At 45.4% G+C, this 19,816-nt stretch overlaps 1 protein-coding gene across 8 annotated transcripts in view; it reads right to left on the bottom strand.

Annotated features, from left to right (window-relative positions):
• Nucleotides 1-19,816, bottom strand: part of RYR1 (ryanodine receptor 1) — a 1,068,376-nt gene that overhangs the window by 178,053 nt on the left and 870,507 nt on the right. For all 8 annotated transcript variants that reach the window (XM_069206982.1, XM_069206985.1, XM_069206986.1 and 5 more), the window contains 2 exons: nucleotides 12,484-12,564; nucleotides 11,447-11,535 (listed from right to left, as the gene is read on the bottom strand). In XM_069206982.1, coding sequence (XP_069063083.1) covers nucleotides 11,447-11,535; nucleotides 12,484-12,564 — 170 coding nt within the window. The remainder of the gene's footprint in view (nucleotides 1-11,446; nucleotides 11,536-12,483; nucleotides 12,565-19,816) is intronic.

Genomic DNA, 19,816 nt, shown 5'->3' with positions numbered 1-19,816 from the left:
GGAAAGAGGGATGCCCATCTCACAGGAGTTGCAGAGAGGACTTTGTTCTTGGAGCTGGAGAGTGCTAGAGGCCGGGGATTCTGGGAGCTAGGATGTCTTCAGACTGAAGAGCCAACAAGCCTTGGCAACGACAAGCAGGCACAGTGCACAGGGGTTCCAGCCAAACAGCTCCAGTGAGGGACCACTAACATCCCAGTTGCAATGCTTGATAGGTCAGACCTCTAGAGAGCCACAGAACTACCACCTGTGTTACAGAGCCTTGGAGAGTCCATGGGACAGCAGGGTCCATAAGCTGGTTGTCATCATTGAGGTGAGGTGCCTGCGGATGCAGGGGAGTTACTCCTTCACTCCAAGGGAGATTCCTTCTTGCTTTCCTAAGTGCAGCAAGAGTCCCAGCGACTCTGGAGGATGCATGGCCACAGGGTTGCAGAAGTCTTTGCAGAACTTGGAAACAAAGCTGTAGTGTGAGCCTTCCTAATGGTTCCAGTCTTGCTTCTGGTTCCAGCGAAGAACAGCAGCGGTTCCGGTGTCCAGTTTGCAGAAGTGTCTTTCAGAGGAGACTTACAGATGGTTCCTGAAGGAGGTTGGACACTTACTGCAGTGACCAACTTAATAATAATAATAATAATAACTTTATTCGGATTTGTATTGTCCATAAAAGTGCATAAATACAATAATACTTAAAATCAAAAGGAAAAAAAAATACACATAAAAATCAACAAGGGCAGATCAATCAAAAGTCTACAGTATACTCAATCTCTTGAAAGTCCTGTAGTACATTTCATTATACAATACTTAGTCCATCTATATGAAGCGCTTATTAGCTCCACATAATCAACTATCATCTTAAAACCCGATTCAAACAATAAAATAAAACTACCAGTTTAAACTTTTATGCCCGCCCATCAGTAAGACCAGTGCTCATCCAAATCTTTAGCCTCCGTGTCAGCTCTTAGAGGCTATACAACTCTCGATCTACATAAAGTGCTCAGTGCAACGTCGAGCCTATCAAGGTCTGTACATTTCTTTTGTCCTAGGGCTTACTATAAATTAACTCCATCAGCCCCCTCCCGAGCCAGAAATATATCTCTTCTAGTCCACACACCCAGGAGAAAACGGCTCATTGGGTAGACTATGGTCTTGCCCTAAACAGGCGCAATGCCACTCGATAATCCCGATCCCTAGGGATAGACAAACTGGCCTAAACCACAGCCGCCTAGAGGCTCGATGCGCTGTGCAGACGATAACAATATGGTTCACTGTTTCAGGCATTAATTTGCAAAGAGGGCATAAGGCAGATGACCTATCTCCTCACCAGGAGCTACAGAAGTCATTCAACGGCAAGCAGCCGTATCTAAATCGCAAATACAAACTTTTTGCCCTCTGGGAGTGACCCACTTTTCAGAGCGGGTCAGGGACGTCACCCAGTTGGACTAAACAGTCATATTCTCCCAGGGGTCTCTGCTCATCTTATTTCCAAGATGGCAGAATCAACTGGCCACTTGGCAGAGTTCTGTGCACCTCCCTAAGGGTGGAGGTGGACAGGGGGGTGGTCACTCCCTTGTCCTTTTTGTGGTTTCACACTAGAGCAGTAACCAGGGATTCCTGCACTGGTGCAAACCAGTTTATACAAGGAGGACAGCAAATGTCCCCTTCAAAGCAGTCTGGTAGTGCTCAGAGGCACCCCCACCTCAGCCCATAGACACCAATTTCTAAAGAAGAGGTGGTCACACCTCTGTCCTACAGGAAATCCTTTGTCCTGCCTTCCCCTGCCAAGAGTTACCCTCAGCAGCAGGAGGGCAGAACAGTGTCCGGGGTTAGAAGAAGCACTGGATGGCCTGCAGACCCTGCAAGGCTGTAGAGGCAGACATGGGGGATCCCCTAGAGAACCCCCGGAGTACATGGTATCATGCAACTAGTACTGGAATCGGTGCAGTTGCATGATTCCAACATGTTTGATAACAAACATGCCTCTGTCTGGGGAAGCCATTATGTAAGTTGGACTACTCGTGTTGACCAGTGTCCACTACATACCTTAATATGGCTTCCCTGTACTTGCAAATCCCAGGGAATGGAGTCTGGGGTTTGTAGGGGCACCTCTGGTCATGCAGGGGTGCCCTACTACTTAGAACCATGCACCCTGCCCTTGGGCTAAAAGGCCTACCTTAGGGGTGACTTGCAGTGACCATGATATAAGGCAAATCGTGTATCTGGAGAGAAAGGTGCATGTCCCATTTCACACAGGTTGCAATGGCAGGCCTGTAGTCACAGTTTGCATGGGCCCTCATGGGTGGCTCAATACATGCTACAGCCCATAGGGGACCCCTGGTGTACCAATGCCCTGGTTACCTAAGTACCGTATACTAGGGACTTACATGGGTGCACCAGTATGTCAATTGTGGGGTGTAAAAGTTACCTTACAGTTAAATTTAGGGAGGAGAGCACTGACACTGGGGTCCTGGTTAGCAGACTCCCAGTGTACGAAAGTCTAAACACACTGACACCACATACAAAGTGGGGGTAACTATTCCAGAAAGGTGCTGCTTTCCTTTAGAGTCTCTACCAGACAAGGTGTTATCGAAGGTAAGTAACTTGGTCACTAATATAGACTTCTAGCTGCAGATTCCTTATCTTAGAATAAATCAATAGCCCGGAGAAGGGTCTGGGAACTGTTTCAGACCAAAAGATCCTAGAGGGCCAAACAGGCAGAGTGTCCATCAAGACAGACCTGACTTTCAAGGCAGTAGAAATGTTTAAATGTGTGCAGAGAAGCCGACGTAGCAGGCTGACCAATGTCTAGGATAGGTGTAGGAAAATGGCTCCCTGTTGCAGTTACCCGCCACTTTTTGCCTGATATTGATGCTGACTTGACTGAGAAGGGTGCTGGGTCCCTACTAACCAGGCCCCAGCACCAGTGTTCTTTCACTAAAAATGCACCATTGTTTCCACAATTGGCACACCCCTGGCACACAGATATGTCCCTTGTAAAAGGTACCAGTGGTACCAAGGGCCCTGTGAACAGAGAAGGTCCCTAAGGGCTGCAGCATGTGATGTGCCACCCGAAGGGACTCCTCACCTAACACATGCACACTGCCATTGCAGATCGTGTGTTTTGGTGGGGAGAAAAAGGCAAAGTCGACATGGCATCCCCCTCAGGATGCCATGCCCACAAATTACTGCCTGGTTGCATAGGTAAGTCACCCCTCTAGCAGGCCTGACAGCCCTAAGGCAGGGTGCACTATACCACAGGTGAGGGCATAGCTGCATCAGCAATATGCCCCTACAGTGTTTAAGTTTATTCTTAGACATTGTAAGTACAGTGTGGCCATATTAAGTATATGGTCTGGGAGTTTGTCAAAACGAACTCCACAGCTCCAAAATGGCCACACTGAATACTGGGAAGTGTGGTATCAAACTTCTCAGAATAATAAACCCACACTGCTCCCACTGTTGGATTTATTACAAAATGGACACAGAGGGCATCTTAGAAGATGCCCCCTGTATTTTACCCAATCCTTCAGTGCAGGACTGACTGGTCTGTGCCAGCCTGCCACTGAGATGAGTTTCTGCCCCCCACCCCCAGGATGAGAGCCTTTGTGCTCTCTGAGGACAGAAACAAAGTCTGCACTGAGTGGAGGTGCTTCTCACCTCCCCCTGCAAGAACTGTACGCCTGGCGGTGAGCCTCAAAGGCTCTTGCCTTTTGTTACAGCACCCCAGGGCATCCCAGCTAGTGGAGATGCCCGCCCCTCTGGACACAGCCCCCACTTTTGGTGGCAAGTCGAGAAGAGATAATGGGAAAAACAAGGAGGAGCCACCCACCAGTCAGGACAGCCCCTGAGGTGCCCTGAGCTGAGGTGACCCCTGCTTCTTGAGATTGGAGGATTCCCCCAATAGGATTAGGGCTGTGCCCCCCTCCCCACAGGGAGGAGGCACAAAGAGGGTGTAGCCACCCTCCAGGACAGTAGCCATTGGCTACTGCCCTCCTGACCTAAACACACCCCTAAATTTTGTATTTAGGGGCGACCCAGAACTCAGGAAATCAGATTCCTGCAACCTACAAACAAGAAGAAGGACTGCTGACCTGAAAGCCCTGCAGAGATGACGGAGACGACAACTGACTTGTCCCCAGCCCTACCGGCCTGTTTCCGGACTCAAAGAACCTGCACAACGATGCATCGGACAGGGACCAGTGACCTCTGAAGCCTCAGAGGACTGCCCTGAACCTGAAGGGCAAAGAAAGTCCTGAGAACAGCGGCACTGTTCAAAAACAGAAACAACTTTGCAACTTTCTTGAAACTTTCAAAGACCTCACTCTTCCCGCCGGAAGCGTGAGACTTCACTCTCTGCACCGGACGCCCTCAACTCGAGCTCCAGAGAAGCAACCCTACAGGGAGGACTCCCAGGCGACTGCAACCTCGTGAGTAACCTCAGACAACCCCCCAGGACTCCCACAGCGACGCATGCAGAGAGGATCCAGAGGCTCCCGGGACTGCCGGAACTGGAAACCCGACGCCTGGACCAAGCACTGCACCCGTAGCCCCCAGTACCAGAAGGAACCAGACTCTAGTGCAGGAGTGACCATCAGGCAACCCTCTGCCTAGCCCAGTCAGTTGCTGGCCCAAGAAGCCCCCCTGTGCCCTGCTTGCACCGCTAGAGTGACCCCTGGGTCCCTCCATTGATTCCTCTTGAAAACCCAACGCCTGCTAAGCACACTGCACCCGGCCGCCCCTGTGCCGCTGAGGGTGTGTTTTGCGTGCCTACTTGTGTCCCCCCCAGTGCTCTACAAAACCCCCCTGGTCTGCCCTCCGAAGACGCAGGTACTTACCTGCTGGCAGACTGGAACCAGAGCACCCCTGTTCTCCATAGGCACCTATGTGTTTTGGGCACCTCTTTGGACTCTGCACCTGACCGGCCCTGAGCTGCTGGTGCGGTGACTTTGCGGTTGCCTTGAACCCCCAACGGTGGGCTGCCTATGCCCAGGAACTTGAACTTGTAAGTGCCTTACTTACCTAAAAAACAAACCAATACTTACCTCCCCAGGAACTGTTGATTTTTGCAGTATCCACTTTTCAAATAGCTTATAGCCATTTTATCTAAAACTGTGTATGTTACTGCTCTAATTCAAAGTTCCTTACTTACCTATGTGGAGTACCTTGCATTTTATGTATTTACTTCAAATCTTGAATCTTGTGGTTCTAAAATAAATTAAGAAAATATATTTTTCTATAAAAAAAGTATTGACCTGGAGTTAACATTTTGAGTGTGTGTTCCTCATTTATTGCCTCTGTGTACAAAAAATGCTTAACACTACCCTCTGATAAGCCTACTGCTCGACCACACTACCACAAAAATAGAGCATTAGAATTATCTAATTTTGCCACTATCAACCTCTAAGGGGAACCCTTGGACTCTATCTCTCACTCTGAGATAGTATACACAGGGCCAACTTCCTACAACAGGGACTCTGCAAGCTAACACAGTAACGGCAGCCTTGATTCTGGTAGAATGTGTCAGTAAGCTCTCAGGGGGTTGCTTCTTGGCCAGTGCATAGCAGATATTAATGCAGAACCGAAAATCATCTAGAGACGGTTCGTTTCTGCACACCTTTTCCTTTTTTACGTTCAGGGGAACCCAACAAAGAGTTGATCATCCACCCAGTGTTGTCTGGTGCATTCGATGTAGAACAATAGTGCTCTTTTTTGGTCTAGGTGATGGAGTCTCTCCTTTTCCTTAGAAGAGTGAGGCAGAGCGAAGGTCAGCAGTGTGATATTTTAGCAGAAAACAGTCACTAGTGCAGGGAACCAGTTTGTCTAGAAATAAGCTTGTATATGGAGGGTGTACAGAGAGCACCTGTAGCTCTCTAACCCTTTAACCTCTCTATCTCCATGCATAAAGGGGGAACGTGTGCAGGTTTGGGTGTTGAACCTTGCCCTGTTGCTGCAACAGGAGATCCTCTCTAAGGGGCAGCCTACCGAAGGACTGATGCTCATGCTCAGTTCAGGATACCAACTCTCCGCACCCAAATCTGGAGCCACAAGAGTGACTTGGGTCCAGTCCATCCTGATCTTCTTCAGAACTCGAGGCAGGAGTGGTTTTGACATGAAGGTGTACAGGAGTCCCAGCCCCACTTGAAACAAAATGCATCCTGGAGAACGAGCTGCAGCGGAAACTTCAACACGCTGAAGTGTTGACATTGTGCATTCTTGGCAGTGGTGAATAGATCTAACCAAGGTTCTTCCAAGTCACAGAAGAGACTTGGCACCACCTCCAGATGGAAACACTATTTGTGATTCGCAAGGTATCGATGTCTGAGTTTGTCCACCATGACATTCAGAGAGTACGCCAGGTATTGTGCGACCAAGAAAATATCCTGATGTTCTAGCCATGTCCAGAGACGCAGGGCCTCTTGGGACAGGTTCCACAACCCCGCACTACCCTGCTTGTTGCAGTATCAGATTGCAGTGGTGTTGTCTGTGAACACCAGAAACACATTCTCCTTGATGGAAGGTAGGAAGGCTTTCAGTGCCAGACGGATCACTCTCAACTCTATTTTAATGTGGAGCTGAGACTTCGCCAGAGACCAGATTCCTCTGATCTACATCCCTCCCAGATGGCAACGCCCTCCCCAAAAGTGATGCATCTGTCACCATTGTGAGGTCTAGGTGAGAAAGGGAAAATGGTCTGCTGCTGACCCAATTACGGTTCGTCAGCCACCACTGCAGGTCTTTTGCAGTTCCCATCTATATCTGGACCAGTTTGGTGAGATTCCCCTACTGCTGCACCCACTGTGATTTCAGGTCCCATTGCTGAGCTCTCATGTGCCAGCAGGCATGCTTTACCAGTAAGATGCAGGAGGCCATGAGACCCAGTAGCTTCAGAGTCAGTCTCATCAAAATCCAGGCTAGATGCTGAAACATTGAAATCATCGCCTGAATATCCTGGACTCACTGCCCTGGTGGGGAGGTGCAGTACTGCATCATGTCCAGCAATGGCTACAATGAAAGGGAGTGTCTGAGAGGGAGTCAGGTGTGACTACAACATGTTTATAGGGAACCACAGAGAATGCAGGAAGTTTGCCGTATTCAGGAGGTGGGCGACAACTGCCTGGGACGAGCCCACTTTCAACAGCTAGTCACAGAGGTAGGAAAAGACTGGAACCCCTGACTTTTGCAGATGAGCTGCAACAACCTCCATCACCTTCGAGAACACCTGAGGAGTGCTGGTAAGACCAAAAGGAAGCACATAGAACTGAAACTGCTGTGGCCCACTTTGATGCACATGTAACGTCTGTGAGCTTACAGGACAGGTGTATGGAAATATGTGTCCTGCAGGTCCAGCACTACCATCCAGGATCCAAGACAGACAGGACCTGAGCCAATGTAAGAATTTGTAATCCCTACTTTTTTCTAGGAAGCAGTTCATAGTGCGTAGGTCCAGTATAGCATGTGGTCCTCCGTTCTTCTTTGCCACCAGAAAGAAGCAGGAATAGTAACCACAACCTTTTTCTAATGCTGGCACCCTCTGAAAAACTCATTTGGCTAGAAGGGCCTGTACCTCCTGATGAAACAAGGAGAGGTGGTCCTCCATCAGCCGATCTGAAGATGGTGGCCTAGGTGGCGGGGTTTCCGTGACTGAAATGGTGTATCCCCAGCAGAACAATTTGGAGCACCCAGGTGTCCAAGGTTATAGATTGCCATCCCAGCAGGTGGTGCTGGATCTTGCCACCCACAGGTTGCCTATGATGGTGAGAAGGCATATAAAAAGGGGTTTGGAGGCTGCAGTTGATGGGGGTTAGGGACTGTGCAGATCTCTGGCCTTGTGTCCCATAAGGTTTGTGGGAGCTGTATCTGCAGGCAAAAAAAACTTGGCAGCCTGCTGGGTGTGGTGGCTGGGCGGGTATGGATGTAGCTGGTAGTCCTTACCAGAGTCACAGAACAGTTGAAAGGCAGAATCAGGCTGGCATGGGGCCCTGGAGTCTCCCACAGACTGAACAGTGGCCCTGCTGTTCTTAAAGCGCTAAAGTGCTGCATATTCCTTATTGTCAAACTTTCATGTGCCATCGAAGGGCATGCCCATAAGGGATGCCTGGACATCTTCTGAAAAGCCGGCTGACCTCAGCCATGCGTGGCGATGAAGTGCCACTAAGGAAGTAATCTGTCTACCTAGTGAGTCGGTTGTGTCCAGTCGCAGCACATTGTAAACTTTGCTGCATCCCTGCCATTGGCAATAGTCTGTGACAGGATGGCTTGAGCCTCCTCTAAGGCCATGAGCAGCACATGTCCAACCAAATCCCAAACAGTGTGGGAATACAAGCCCACGAGACACATGTGGTTTATAAACCACAATGCAAAGCTGGTGAAAGAGAAAATCATCTTGCCAAAGGTGTCCAGGCTCTTGTACTCCCTATCTGGTGGGTGGGGTGTTAGAGGACGTGCCAGGGTTAACCTTAGACGTGCAGGTCTGGACACCCAGGCTCTCTGCGGTGGGGTGCTGGGTGAGGAAAGTCAAATCCCCAGGAGTAGGGTGATGGAGTGGTCAACTGTCATATGCACAAGAGTGCCTGTGCAGGACTTGGCCCAGGTCCTGAGCAGGACGTCTGTGAGGGCCTCATTAAAGAGGCTGAAGAACCTCTGTCAAGACTTTAGCCTTAACTGCCACCGAGGACATCTGCTGCCCTCCTCACCCCATGGCAAATGAAGCCTCTTCCTCTGTAGCCACACTAGTAGGAGATTCTAGGCCAGTGTCCGGAGAGGTGTCTAGACCACTGGCATCTGCCAGTTTATCATATCAGTTATCCTTGGCCAATGGCTCTTACAGTGTGTCAGGATAACCATAAGGATCCTCAGATCACTCCCAATCATATTCCTCACAGGACCTGCCAGGAAAGGGAGGGGCTGTCTCTGGCCCGAAGGGTCTTGGTCCAGTTAGCAGTAGAGTCAATATCGGACGATGATAGTCTAGCTCTGTATCTGAGTTGGGTGTAAAGATGGGGTAAGCACCGCTGAGGGGCATCACTGGCGATGGGAAAGACACTACTGGCATGGACTCCAAGGAAAGTCGAGGAACTGCAATTGGAGCCAATCGCAATTTGGGAATAGATCTTAAGGGCCAAACTGCCACCAAGGGTGAACCCGGCGGCAGAAATCCAACTGGGGCACCTGCCGAATCCATGGGGCCCAAAGGTGTTCCGGAGGGGTTGGCCAGCCCAAAAATGAGATTCATAGCCTCATAAAATTCTTTCAGCTGGGTGGGGGTCACTCCGGGAAATTCTGGAAAGCGTGGAGTGCACCTTATCTCAGGCTTTGTGGCTGATGTGTGGGAGTGGGGCCTAGATGTGTGGCACTGTTTCCTGTGCCTTGTCCAATGACTTCGACCACTGCAGTGAATTCGAAGAATGCTTCAACTTTTTAGATGACATACCCAATATGCACACTGGGAGCTTAGCTCAAAAAGAATTTCAACGAAAAGTCCAAAAAAGTAGTACAAAAAAGGACTGAGATAACTCTTCCAGGTCTTCGTTGATGGCTTGGAAAGAAAAGAACTGATGTCAATGCGCTGGGGTTGCACCTTTATAGGCACTGCACATGTCACATCCAGCACATATGGCGCCGAAGTAGAGCCAATCGGCACCACCTACCGGCGCACAGAGGTACTGCTCAAGATTTTGCAGATCCAATTGAATACCTGGGGAATATTCTAAGGTAAGAAACTGCAGCTGGATGTCCCTGTCAGATTGTACAGATTTAGGAGGTCTTCCAATGGTATCTTGGCTAGAAAAGGCATCTGCCCTCTCAAAACATTTAAAAACCCCTTGTGATGTCATACAATTGGGGTTGTCACATGGATATATCCTCACTGTTCATATTCCTGCTAGAGTACACACAGGATATGGTGTTGGCAATGGCACTGGTTTTCAAATTTATCCTCTGGGGTTTATCCTTTCTACTGTTAATTCCATTAAAACAAATAGCCTTAAATTGGTGCAAACTTGATTTATCTACACCACGATCATTACACTGATACAAGCAGCTTCAAATCAGCATCAGCTCAAGTCTATGGTTCAGGGTCATTCAACATGGCCATTTTAGGCCTCATAAATCTGATTGCAGTTAAAGCTTGTCACCACAGATGCTGAGGGAAAGGAGCTAAGGGTAGACATCTTGCTTTCTGACCCGCTTATCATCTCTGTGACTAACATCCCCCAAACCAAGTTCACACCTTTATGAGGCTTCCCTTTTCTTCTTGCTGTCTCTCTAACTCTGCTCCAGCTCCGTCTTCGAGCCTTTCTATTTCCTTGCTGCCTATCTCTATGTGCTTGCATCTTCCTTGTATTATTCCTCACCACACCTTATCCCATCTGTGTCTCATGCCTCCTTCCACTATGTTTATGTCTCTGTTCTCTCTCTAATTTATTCAATTTCTCTCTTTACTACAGCTTCACTTTTCTAGGGACCTACTCCCAAACTGTGCCCCACATCCTCGCTGGCCTACTCTCTATGGTTCATTCTCTTCTCCTCCTCTTATTCATGCGGTTGCGTAGCCCTATGTCCTCTCAGCCTCTCACTCCACTACAGTACTTCCACCTTGTGTCATCGGTATCCTCTACCAGCTACTCCATGGCTGTGTCCGAATAACTTTAATAATTAGGGGAGGATTGAGAAAGAGGTTATGCACAGACAACTGCACCCAAATGACACTGTTCATAGTTTTGTTCCCACGAGTACAACTCCACCCAAGCAGGTGCCATTCTAGTTCAGAAATCAACATTTCACCTTTTACAGAATGAAAAATACACATTTCACCTTTCCTAGAATGAACACCAAACCATGAACCTCTTCCATCCCCAAAGATGAAATTTTTTCGCTCACTGTTCCATCCTTTCCTGCAGTCATCCCACATTCATTAAGCACTGCCTTATCTTCCACTTGCAGCAATCTAAACACTGATAGGAAAAATCAAACCCGTCAGTGGCATTCCACCCCCTGCAGAAACATCTCAGTCCTACAATTGACATTGCAGCACCAAAGGAAACCACGTGAGGTATTTATTTCTAAATACGACTGGTCGTCTAAACATATTTGATCCTCACAGGTCAAATCACAACATGAATTCTGCATTGGTGTGAGGTTCATAGATGTATTCCTAGCACTTAGTCAGAACTTGTATACATATCAGGTTTGATATCACAAAAGATGTAGCGTCCACCAATGCAAAGTTCATACTTGTAATCACGAGAGGCAATCTGCACGATTTTGAGGGTCATAGGTGTCATCTCAGCAGCCTGTGTATGAGCACCATGCTCAGTTGCGATCCCTACATTTCCTGACTTTATGCTAGCCTTTTATTGTGCATCATTGTGCCATTGTGTAGACTGTTACCTGTAAGCACAGCATTTAGTCTGCACTTTGATCTCTAATCATTTCTGATATTGTGCGTGTCTCTCACCTGCAATCGCAGTAGATAATCCACAGTGCAGATGATGATGTTAATTGTTGTTGTGTTTCCAGTCTGTGTCCTCAGGTAATTCTGGAAATCTGCAGATAGGAAAGATACAGCATGGGACTCAGGGTCTTCATTCACTCAAGCTTCTCACTCTACTTCTAGATCTGATTTTGGCAACTGTACATGCAGCGAAGTCAAAAATGCACACAGTTGGTACATCTATGCGATCTGTCCATCCAACGCAGTAAGTCAGGGATTGGGACACAAAGATGTGATGACAGTTAAGAAAAAGAAAAACAGACTGACTGTTGGGAGCATAAGAATGAAACCCATACAGGATGGGACTGTCACTACTAGTCATTAATTCACATAGAGAAACACCAGAAGACATACATAAGAGAATACACATTCATTGTATTATTGTCCTTTTCAGTCAGACAGACCTCTCCCACGCTGACATTTCCACATCCTCAAACCCCTGCCTCAACAGCCATTAAAACCCAGAGGTCACATGCCAGTATACAGGCACATGTTTTTCAGCATGTGCAGATGCTTAGCGTTTATTGGATTACTAAACGTATATCACACACTAGAAATTCACAAGTGCACACTGACTTTTTGACTTTTTTTCAGCTGGAAACAGAAGCATCTGTTTGTAATGGAGCAAACCTAACAGCTGTCTTCTAAAATATTCTGCGTCCCTTCATCACTCAAGGATCTATCCTTGATGAATAGCTGGCATAGACAGCTGATACTGGCAATTTTACGATAACTATCTTCATAATTTTCAGTCCATATTCTTTCATTTACAATCTGACAGCATTCTATACTTCCAAAAGTAACTTTATCACTTCAGATGAAACAACATATGGGAAATGGAGTTCAGAAACCAGACGTGAACATGAATGAGTGCAGTGCATCTTTTTTTGTTAATCAACATTTAGCTGGCTATCTTCTCTTCATGCTTATTTGAGCATTCAAACAAGTGAAAATAGGAAACTGAACAAGGCTGAGGCAAACTGATTTTGTAAATCCCATACCATTGTTGTGTCCCTCACAAAGGAGCTGTAGAAAACGGAAGAGGTCCTGCGTGAACAGATCGTCGGCCATCACTTTTTCACCTGTCAGAGATGGAAAAGCAGGAAGGAAAAACAGTAGAAAGTAGATAAAAGGAAAAAATAAAAAGATATTCAGGATTATCATCAAGTACCAGTTTGGGAATATTTAACTGCCAATCAAATCAAAGTCTATTAGTGGCAAAAAAGCATGTTAGACACAGACAAGATTAGTGAAATTTTCAATTTTTCCAGGCAAGACCATTAGAGCAGGTGTCACCTAGATACAGCAAACCAAGATTAGTTGGGCAGATCCCATGCAGCACTCAAAAGGGTCCATGTGGAAGTTAAAAGGAAGAGAAAGCAACCAAAGCAAAATTTAAAGGAGGACAGACTGATGTAATGGACAAGAAGGAGTTTTTAAGAAATAAGTTATGAGGCTGTAGGCTACAGCTCACTGTGAAAACAATAAGCCCGTTATATGAAGATTTATAACAGAATTCAAGCAGACTTGCACTTAGGCTTGAATCTGTTTATTTAGTATGATAACTCGAGATTAATACTTTAACACAATGTCTATGTGTAAAACATCATAATGTAATAAAAAATTAAAAGTTCTATGCCTAAGACATTGGTTCTCTACATGTACATATTATATGCTCAGTCCCATGCCTGGCTGAATGATCACAGAGGGTCTTGAAATGCTTAACAGGTGTTTTGTCAACTGACATCATTATCTGTGGAAGTTAGCAAAAACCTCTTGGCATTTCAGTATTAGCTAATTAGAAAAAGTGGAGAACAGCAGGAAGTATGGAACTTTACAGAAGGTACCCACATTAGAGATCCAACAGTTACATAAAAGTTAAGTAACCTTTCTCTCTCTAGCATATGTTGTCCAGCGCAATAACATGCTCTGCCTAAAACCAAAGCATATTAAATAGATTAAGATATGGAATTCTCCATATCTTGTCCTGCATGTTTCGCTGTATCTATGCATTCACATCAGCTCAGGAAAATGACAACTGCATGTTTTAGGGAGACTGAGCACTGCCAACACAGCCATACCTTACAAAGCCTGGGAGCTGTTGCCTTTTACCAGAATTCTGATAGGAGTATCTCAAGAGACTTATGGCATTAATGGATTTGAGAGAGAACTACCACAAGCAAACATTTCTCTTCAGATTTTACATACCCTTTTTGAGGGCACAGGGAAAAGGTGTCAAAGGAAGCCTGCACCACCAAACTCTCAAGCGAAAGATGAAAGCAGAGGTAAGGCAGCTCAGAGTGGGCTGACCGTTGTTTTCTGGAGCCTTCCTTGCCAAAGAGACTGCCTGTTTGGCTCGCCTGGTCACCTGATTATTCAGTGCCTCCTTAAAGGCTGTTTGCACTTGAAGTCATGTAACAATGTGGTTACAATAAAATGTTAGGTTCAACAAAAGTACGGAGATAGCTAGAGTTATTGTCACCTTCTTTATCAGGGTGGAAAACTGGACCTCCTCCACAAAAGCTGTGCCTTCTTTAGTAGGGAATTCCATTTCAAAGGGGGTTTCTAATCCACTGAGCTCCTGTTAGTCCATGAGCATCTGTGAACTAGTGTAAAAAGACAAAATGAGATTACCCCTTCACTCTCTTCATCCTTTGCATGCAACACTCATTGGGGCATGTGCACAAGGCCTGAGTCTGATATGAACAGGTCGTCTGTGTGCTAGAGAGACTGCTTCCTAGTGACAGGTGACATATCAGGTAGCACTTTCGTCTTGCAGATAAGGTATTTATATTGTTCTCACTCACTCTAGCTTGTGTTGTGTGGGGGTGGGTGGTAAACTCCGCTCTGCCGGTGGAGATTTGCTCACTACGCACTCCACTTGAAGCGCAGAGTTTGGCAAAAACTCCACCAACTGCTGTGTGGCAGAGTTTTTCCTCACATGCGGCTCGCCAACCTGAAGTTGGCAGGTGAGAAAAAACGAGTGCTAGACCAACTCCCGTGAGATTTCTCAATGTGGATGGTCGCAACACATCACTATTGTGTGCATAAAGTTGCCACTTGCACTGTGTAAGCTGACACTCAAGTAGAAAATGTACTTGAGCGGCAGAAAAAAGAAGGGCACTAAGATATGACCCGTGGTGCTCTTCCTGCTACTCAGTGTGAGGAGCAAGACGAATCAAAATTTTGCTTCCCGTGGAACTCAGCAGAATCTTGCAGAGTTTTTAGGTAACAACAGAATTCTGTGGAGTAAAACTCTGCGAGATCAGCCCACCCCTAGTGCTGAGTTATCTTAATAATCAGTGTCATTGCCAGGGCAATAGTCTCACACATGGTGTTCTCAGCTCCGTAAAACCAGTTTTGTATGCGGAGACAGATTTAGCTTAGAAAGCTAACCAGTCAATTGAGAAGGAACCAGCGGAGCTGGGGCCACTGGTGTGGAACCAGAATTAACCACAGTCAAAGCCTTAGGTTCAGTGAACACAGGGACCAGTGCACCAGATGTGGCCTTATCAAATGTTTCTAAAATAGCCTTCATAAATGCCCGAACCTCTGCTACAGTACTGAGCCTGACCAAGGTCAATAGCTCTCAGATGGTAATAGGTTCAGAAGATGATGTAATGCTTTCCATTGAACATTCTCTCCTTTTCAAATGTCTGAACAGTGAACTTTTCTGCTCTTTTTTGTACATTTGATGTCTGAAAGACGATCAACTCCAAGAACTACAGCAGGAGTGAGCTCTTTGTCTACAAAAGAGTCTGGACCTCTCCACCATGGATTCCACCAAAAGCTTCTCATCCTGCTCACAGATATCCTCTGGATGTATTTGTATAATGTTTTTGCACAATTTCAGGATGTGAGAGAAACCCAGATATCAAATGCATTCCTTGTTCACTGACATGAGAAACTGGCAGGTGGCAGGAAGCTTGGAGACTGAAACTTTTGGAAGAAACGTCCGTACAATTCAAAGAAACAAATATTAAAAAACTGGAAATACTGGGCTCTGAATTCCACATGGAGGCACAGATAAAAAACTGACGTCACCAGCACTCATGCACTATTTTATTTGGAATGATACTTCATTTCTCATGAAGTCAAATGACACTGTCTGCAACTCCGTAAAGTGCCACCTAGAGACTTGTCACAGCTTAAGATGTTCCCTTATCAAGTCTGGTGTTCGGGAAAGGTTTCAACAAAATGTATTTTTGATGCCCGAATGGCTATTTTATTACCTCAATAAACTAAGAGGAAAATGCACTTACTCATAAAAGGCACCTCAAAACAAGTGCAATTATTTCCTTCCGTTTGGCTCTTTTAAAAATTGCAAAGATGATGACTAAAGAAAGGACCTCACTCTGAAAACGAAAGATGCCACATGTACCAGAGTCACGGTAACAACACCCACTTAGAAATGGGAGAACAACACTGGACTTAGCTGGCTCTGCTAGCGGAAGAACTTGACCTGCCAGTCCCATGCAGGGAAACTAATCAATGGCCCTGACATACAATGAGCAAATTCCCTGCATGTTACGGTATTGTAGAAACAAAATCTTTCTTTGGAAGCTTGTTTCGGAAAAACAAAAATGAATGATGTACTGGCCAAAAAAAAATAAAAATTGCACCAGCTTGTACATTTGCACTGACATTAGTGCATCTGTGACAATGGGAGAAGCAATGAGACCAAAGAGATTCCCTCAGGCGAGCCATGCAGAGGTCTTTAATTATTGCTGGATGTTCCCCAGGGCAGCAGAGAAAAGGACCTCTGCTAACCTGGTGGGCTCGGAGACCGCATGCCAAACTTAAAATGAGTCCGAAAGTAATTAATTCCACCATGAATTACTGTAGTCCAGAAGGCAGATGAAAGAGAGGCAGGCTAAGAAACACCTTTAATTGAACAGTGGAAACAGAAATGAAGACCATGGCCCGCACTTGGGGCACTGTACAGAAACTTGCACAAGACACACAGAAGTGGAGGGCCTTGGTTGATGCCTTACATGCCAGTGGGCATAATGGGCATTAAGTAAGTAAAGTAATTCAGGTGGATTTTAGAAGCACAACTATACTTCGCTGCTCCACATCGTGGCCAGGACTGAGTGCCCTCTGTTTTCACAAAGTAACATTTTAATGCGGGATGTTTGCACACTCTATTTACTTCCCACCCACTCCTTCGTCCCACAAATCACAAATCTGCTTGTGATAACCTTTTTGATTTTGACTTCAATGAACTTGTTGCTTAACAAAGAAACTTCAAAATATTGTTTTAATATTGTTTACACCAGCAAACCCCCCTCACCAATACTGTATGAAGCTATTCAACTCTTCCTCCCTTCATCCCCCACATGGAGTTTGCAGGATTCACAAAGAAATGGATGCAGTGCTGTTAGTAAATAGGTGCAACAAGTACACCTGGTGCTTCTCAGGTCTATTGTTGCCGATTATAAGTGGTATAATCACCCATTAGCATGACACATGGAGACATGTTAGCCCAAAGACGACTGGGCTGTTCCCAATTCACTGAGTGTGAATCTTGTTCACGTGCCGACTTTCTTAGTCGTAGGAATGAGTGTAAAATGGCACCTAGCACAATACCTCTTTCTACTAATACTATCAGAATTAACACAAACCATCCTTCTACAAAACTTTTTTAATTCATCTGAGATGCCCAAAATCTTGGTGTATGCACTTTTTCCAGCCAGTGGTAACTAACCCAGTGCTTCATTCACTTAGGTCACTGTCAGCTTTCAATTTCAACGCACACACACCCTTAGGACAGACAACCTGTACATTGTCTTGCAAATCAGTAAACAGAAAGCACTACACTTCCAATGGGGAATCACGTTAAAATGGAACCTTGCATGCAACATGAACCTTAGACTACACAAATGACCCTGTCCTAAGTGCTGAGTCTGTCAGTATGAGAAAGCTTGCTTTCTTATATGTGGTGGCATGTCACTGAGGAGGAAAGCCCTGTTCAAAGAGCATTTCTTCCCCTCTCTTTTCTCACTAACACGTATTGTTTCACCAGACCTAGACACTAATATGTATATTTTAATATGAAATACATTCAGTTCATAGACAAACATGGGTCAATGCAATGGCCGCGACGAAAAATAATTTAATTCCCTAGGAACTACTGCCCATTTGTCTGAGGTCCCACACAGTCAAGAATTTCAGAAGTAGGTGAAAAAGAATCACGTTCTCTTTACCCAATTGGAACTGAATTAACACACATTTCTATGAAGCAACTTAGACTTACTGCCTGATCTAGAGGTTGGAGCAAACTGAAAATCCTTCATCTGCCAGGGGAACTTCTAAACACAGCATAGATTCCTTAGGAAACATTTCCTCCATCACATAATGATATTGTGGAGACAATTCTACTTCATACTAAGAGGTTCCTTCAAACTTGGAAGATATTCAATTCCCTCCAATCTCTAAGTGAGGTCTTTAATTAGTTAACTATTGAATTCTTTCGATTACAAAGAGAAACCAAGAGAGAATGCTGTTGTGTCTTTTATGTTACAACATGCTTAGTTCGCTTATACAAAGAGAAACATATTCATGTATTTTAGCTGGTAGTCTGCCTTTAATCTAATAGATTTGGCATCCCATTATTACTAATGTTACACTCACACTGTGTCCAATCAGGACTTCAATTCAGGATGAAAAAGAAATGTTAAGAAATTGAAGGAAAGTTGTCAGTTTTGGACTTGGTCTTTCTGTGGTCATCTAGAAAGCGTAGAAACGAGACACAAGTCACAAATACTTTCAGCCCTTACTTTCTTGATGTTTCAATTTCTTTACTAAGGTGTGGGAGATACAATGAAAGGACATGGTAGCAATTGGGTGAAGTGTGCTATCTCATCTGAAAAGAGGAGTGTATCACTTCAATCCACTCACCGATCATATTTTATATCAAATCAGAGTGATGTGTACAGTGTGTTACTTGTAGAGTTTCCTTTTGATGGATTTTGGAAAAAGAGGTATAAAAATAAGAACAATAAACAGCCCCTGGTTTAAACTTAGGTGTTCGCATCTTGAAAGATATCTGTAAGTTTACTGGTAGCATTTCTGCTATGGCTAGAAGTACTACAATTAATGTTGGGCTAAGCAGCTGAGACACCAGTAACAACATTAATGTTATCAGTAGTTGTTACATCCCTAGATGTAGGAGTACTAGTAGTATTTCTTACAGAATTGTTACTAGTAGTAGTTTCTGCACTACCTGCAAAATAAGTATTTTTAGCAGTACCAGTAGTAGTAAGACCATTTTACTAATACAAATATTACTAATAACTGCAGAAGAAGTGACATCATCAGTTCCGGTAACAGTGCCAGAGCTAGCTGTTGCACTTTGTGCACTAAACACATTGGAGGACTTAGGGCCAATGTTCCAGCAACAGTAAAAATAGTACTTTTAGCAGTAATTAACTAGTTACTTGCCTTTGGTAAATCTCTTTCTGGTGGATACTCTATCTAAGAGCAGATTCCTCACCTTAAAATGCTGCCCAGGGACCAGACTGGATCTGGAAAAGTTTCACCAGCAATGCTTCTGCACCCTGCTAGGTTGCACTCAGCGACTCTGTTTGACTCCGTACCAGTCCGGAGGCGACAGAGTGGATCCTCATATATGCACCACTCCCCCCCTCCTTCCTGCATGCTAAAATCAGTTTGCTACTTATATATGTCAGCGCCCTCAGACTCGTAGCATAAACAATTGGTAGTACCAGTGGGCATGTCCCTAACTTGGGACGCTTTTTGATGTTAAAAAGAGGTTGCTTCATAAAATGCAGAGATAGGAAGGCTTTGGGAAATCAGTGGTTAGATAGAGTATCCACTTGAAAGAGTATTTCCGAGTGTAAGTAACTTGTTCTTATGAGGAATACTTCTAACTGCAGATTCCTCACCTTCAGAATAGATACCAAGACAGTAGTTTCCCAGGTGGAGGGTCTGTTGAGTGAACCCAGACCAAAAAGTCTTGCAGGATTGGCAAGGCAAAATGTCCTTCCGACCAGACCCAGCTGTCAAGGCAGTAGTACTTTGTAAACGTATGCATTGACACCCATGTAGCAGTCCAGCACATGTCAAAGACACACACTCTGCATGCCAATGCAGTGGTAGTAGCCTTGGCCCAGGAGGAATGACTTTGAAAACCGTTCAGTGGCTGTGCCTTAGCCAGTATGTAGCAGATATTAATGAAGAGGACAATAAACTGGGTGCTCTTCTGTACAGCCTTCCCTTTCTTGCCCTGGAGAACACCACAAAAAGCTGATCATCAACATAGTGTTCCCTGGTACATTAACTCTAAAAGCTTAAACCCCTTTTGGGGTCCAG

This window comes from Pleurodeles waltl, chromosome 9 (genome assembly GCF_031143425.1).
Source record: "Pleurodeles waltl isolate 20211129_DDA chromosome 9, aPleWal1.hap1.20221129, whole genome shotgun sequence".
In the NCBI taxonomy this organism is placed as follows: Eukaryota; Metazoa; Chordata; class Amphibia; order Caudata; family Salamandridae; genus Pleurodeles; species Pleurodeles waltl.
The sequence above is the reverse complement of the archived record's forward strand: the minus strand, read 5'-3'. Positions and strand labels throughout refer to the sequence as shown.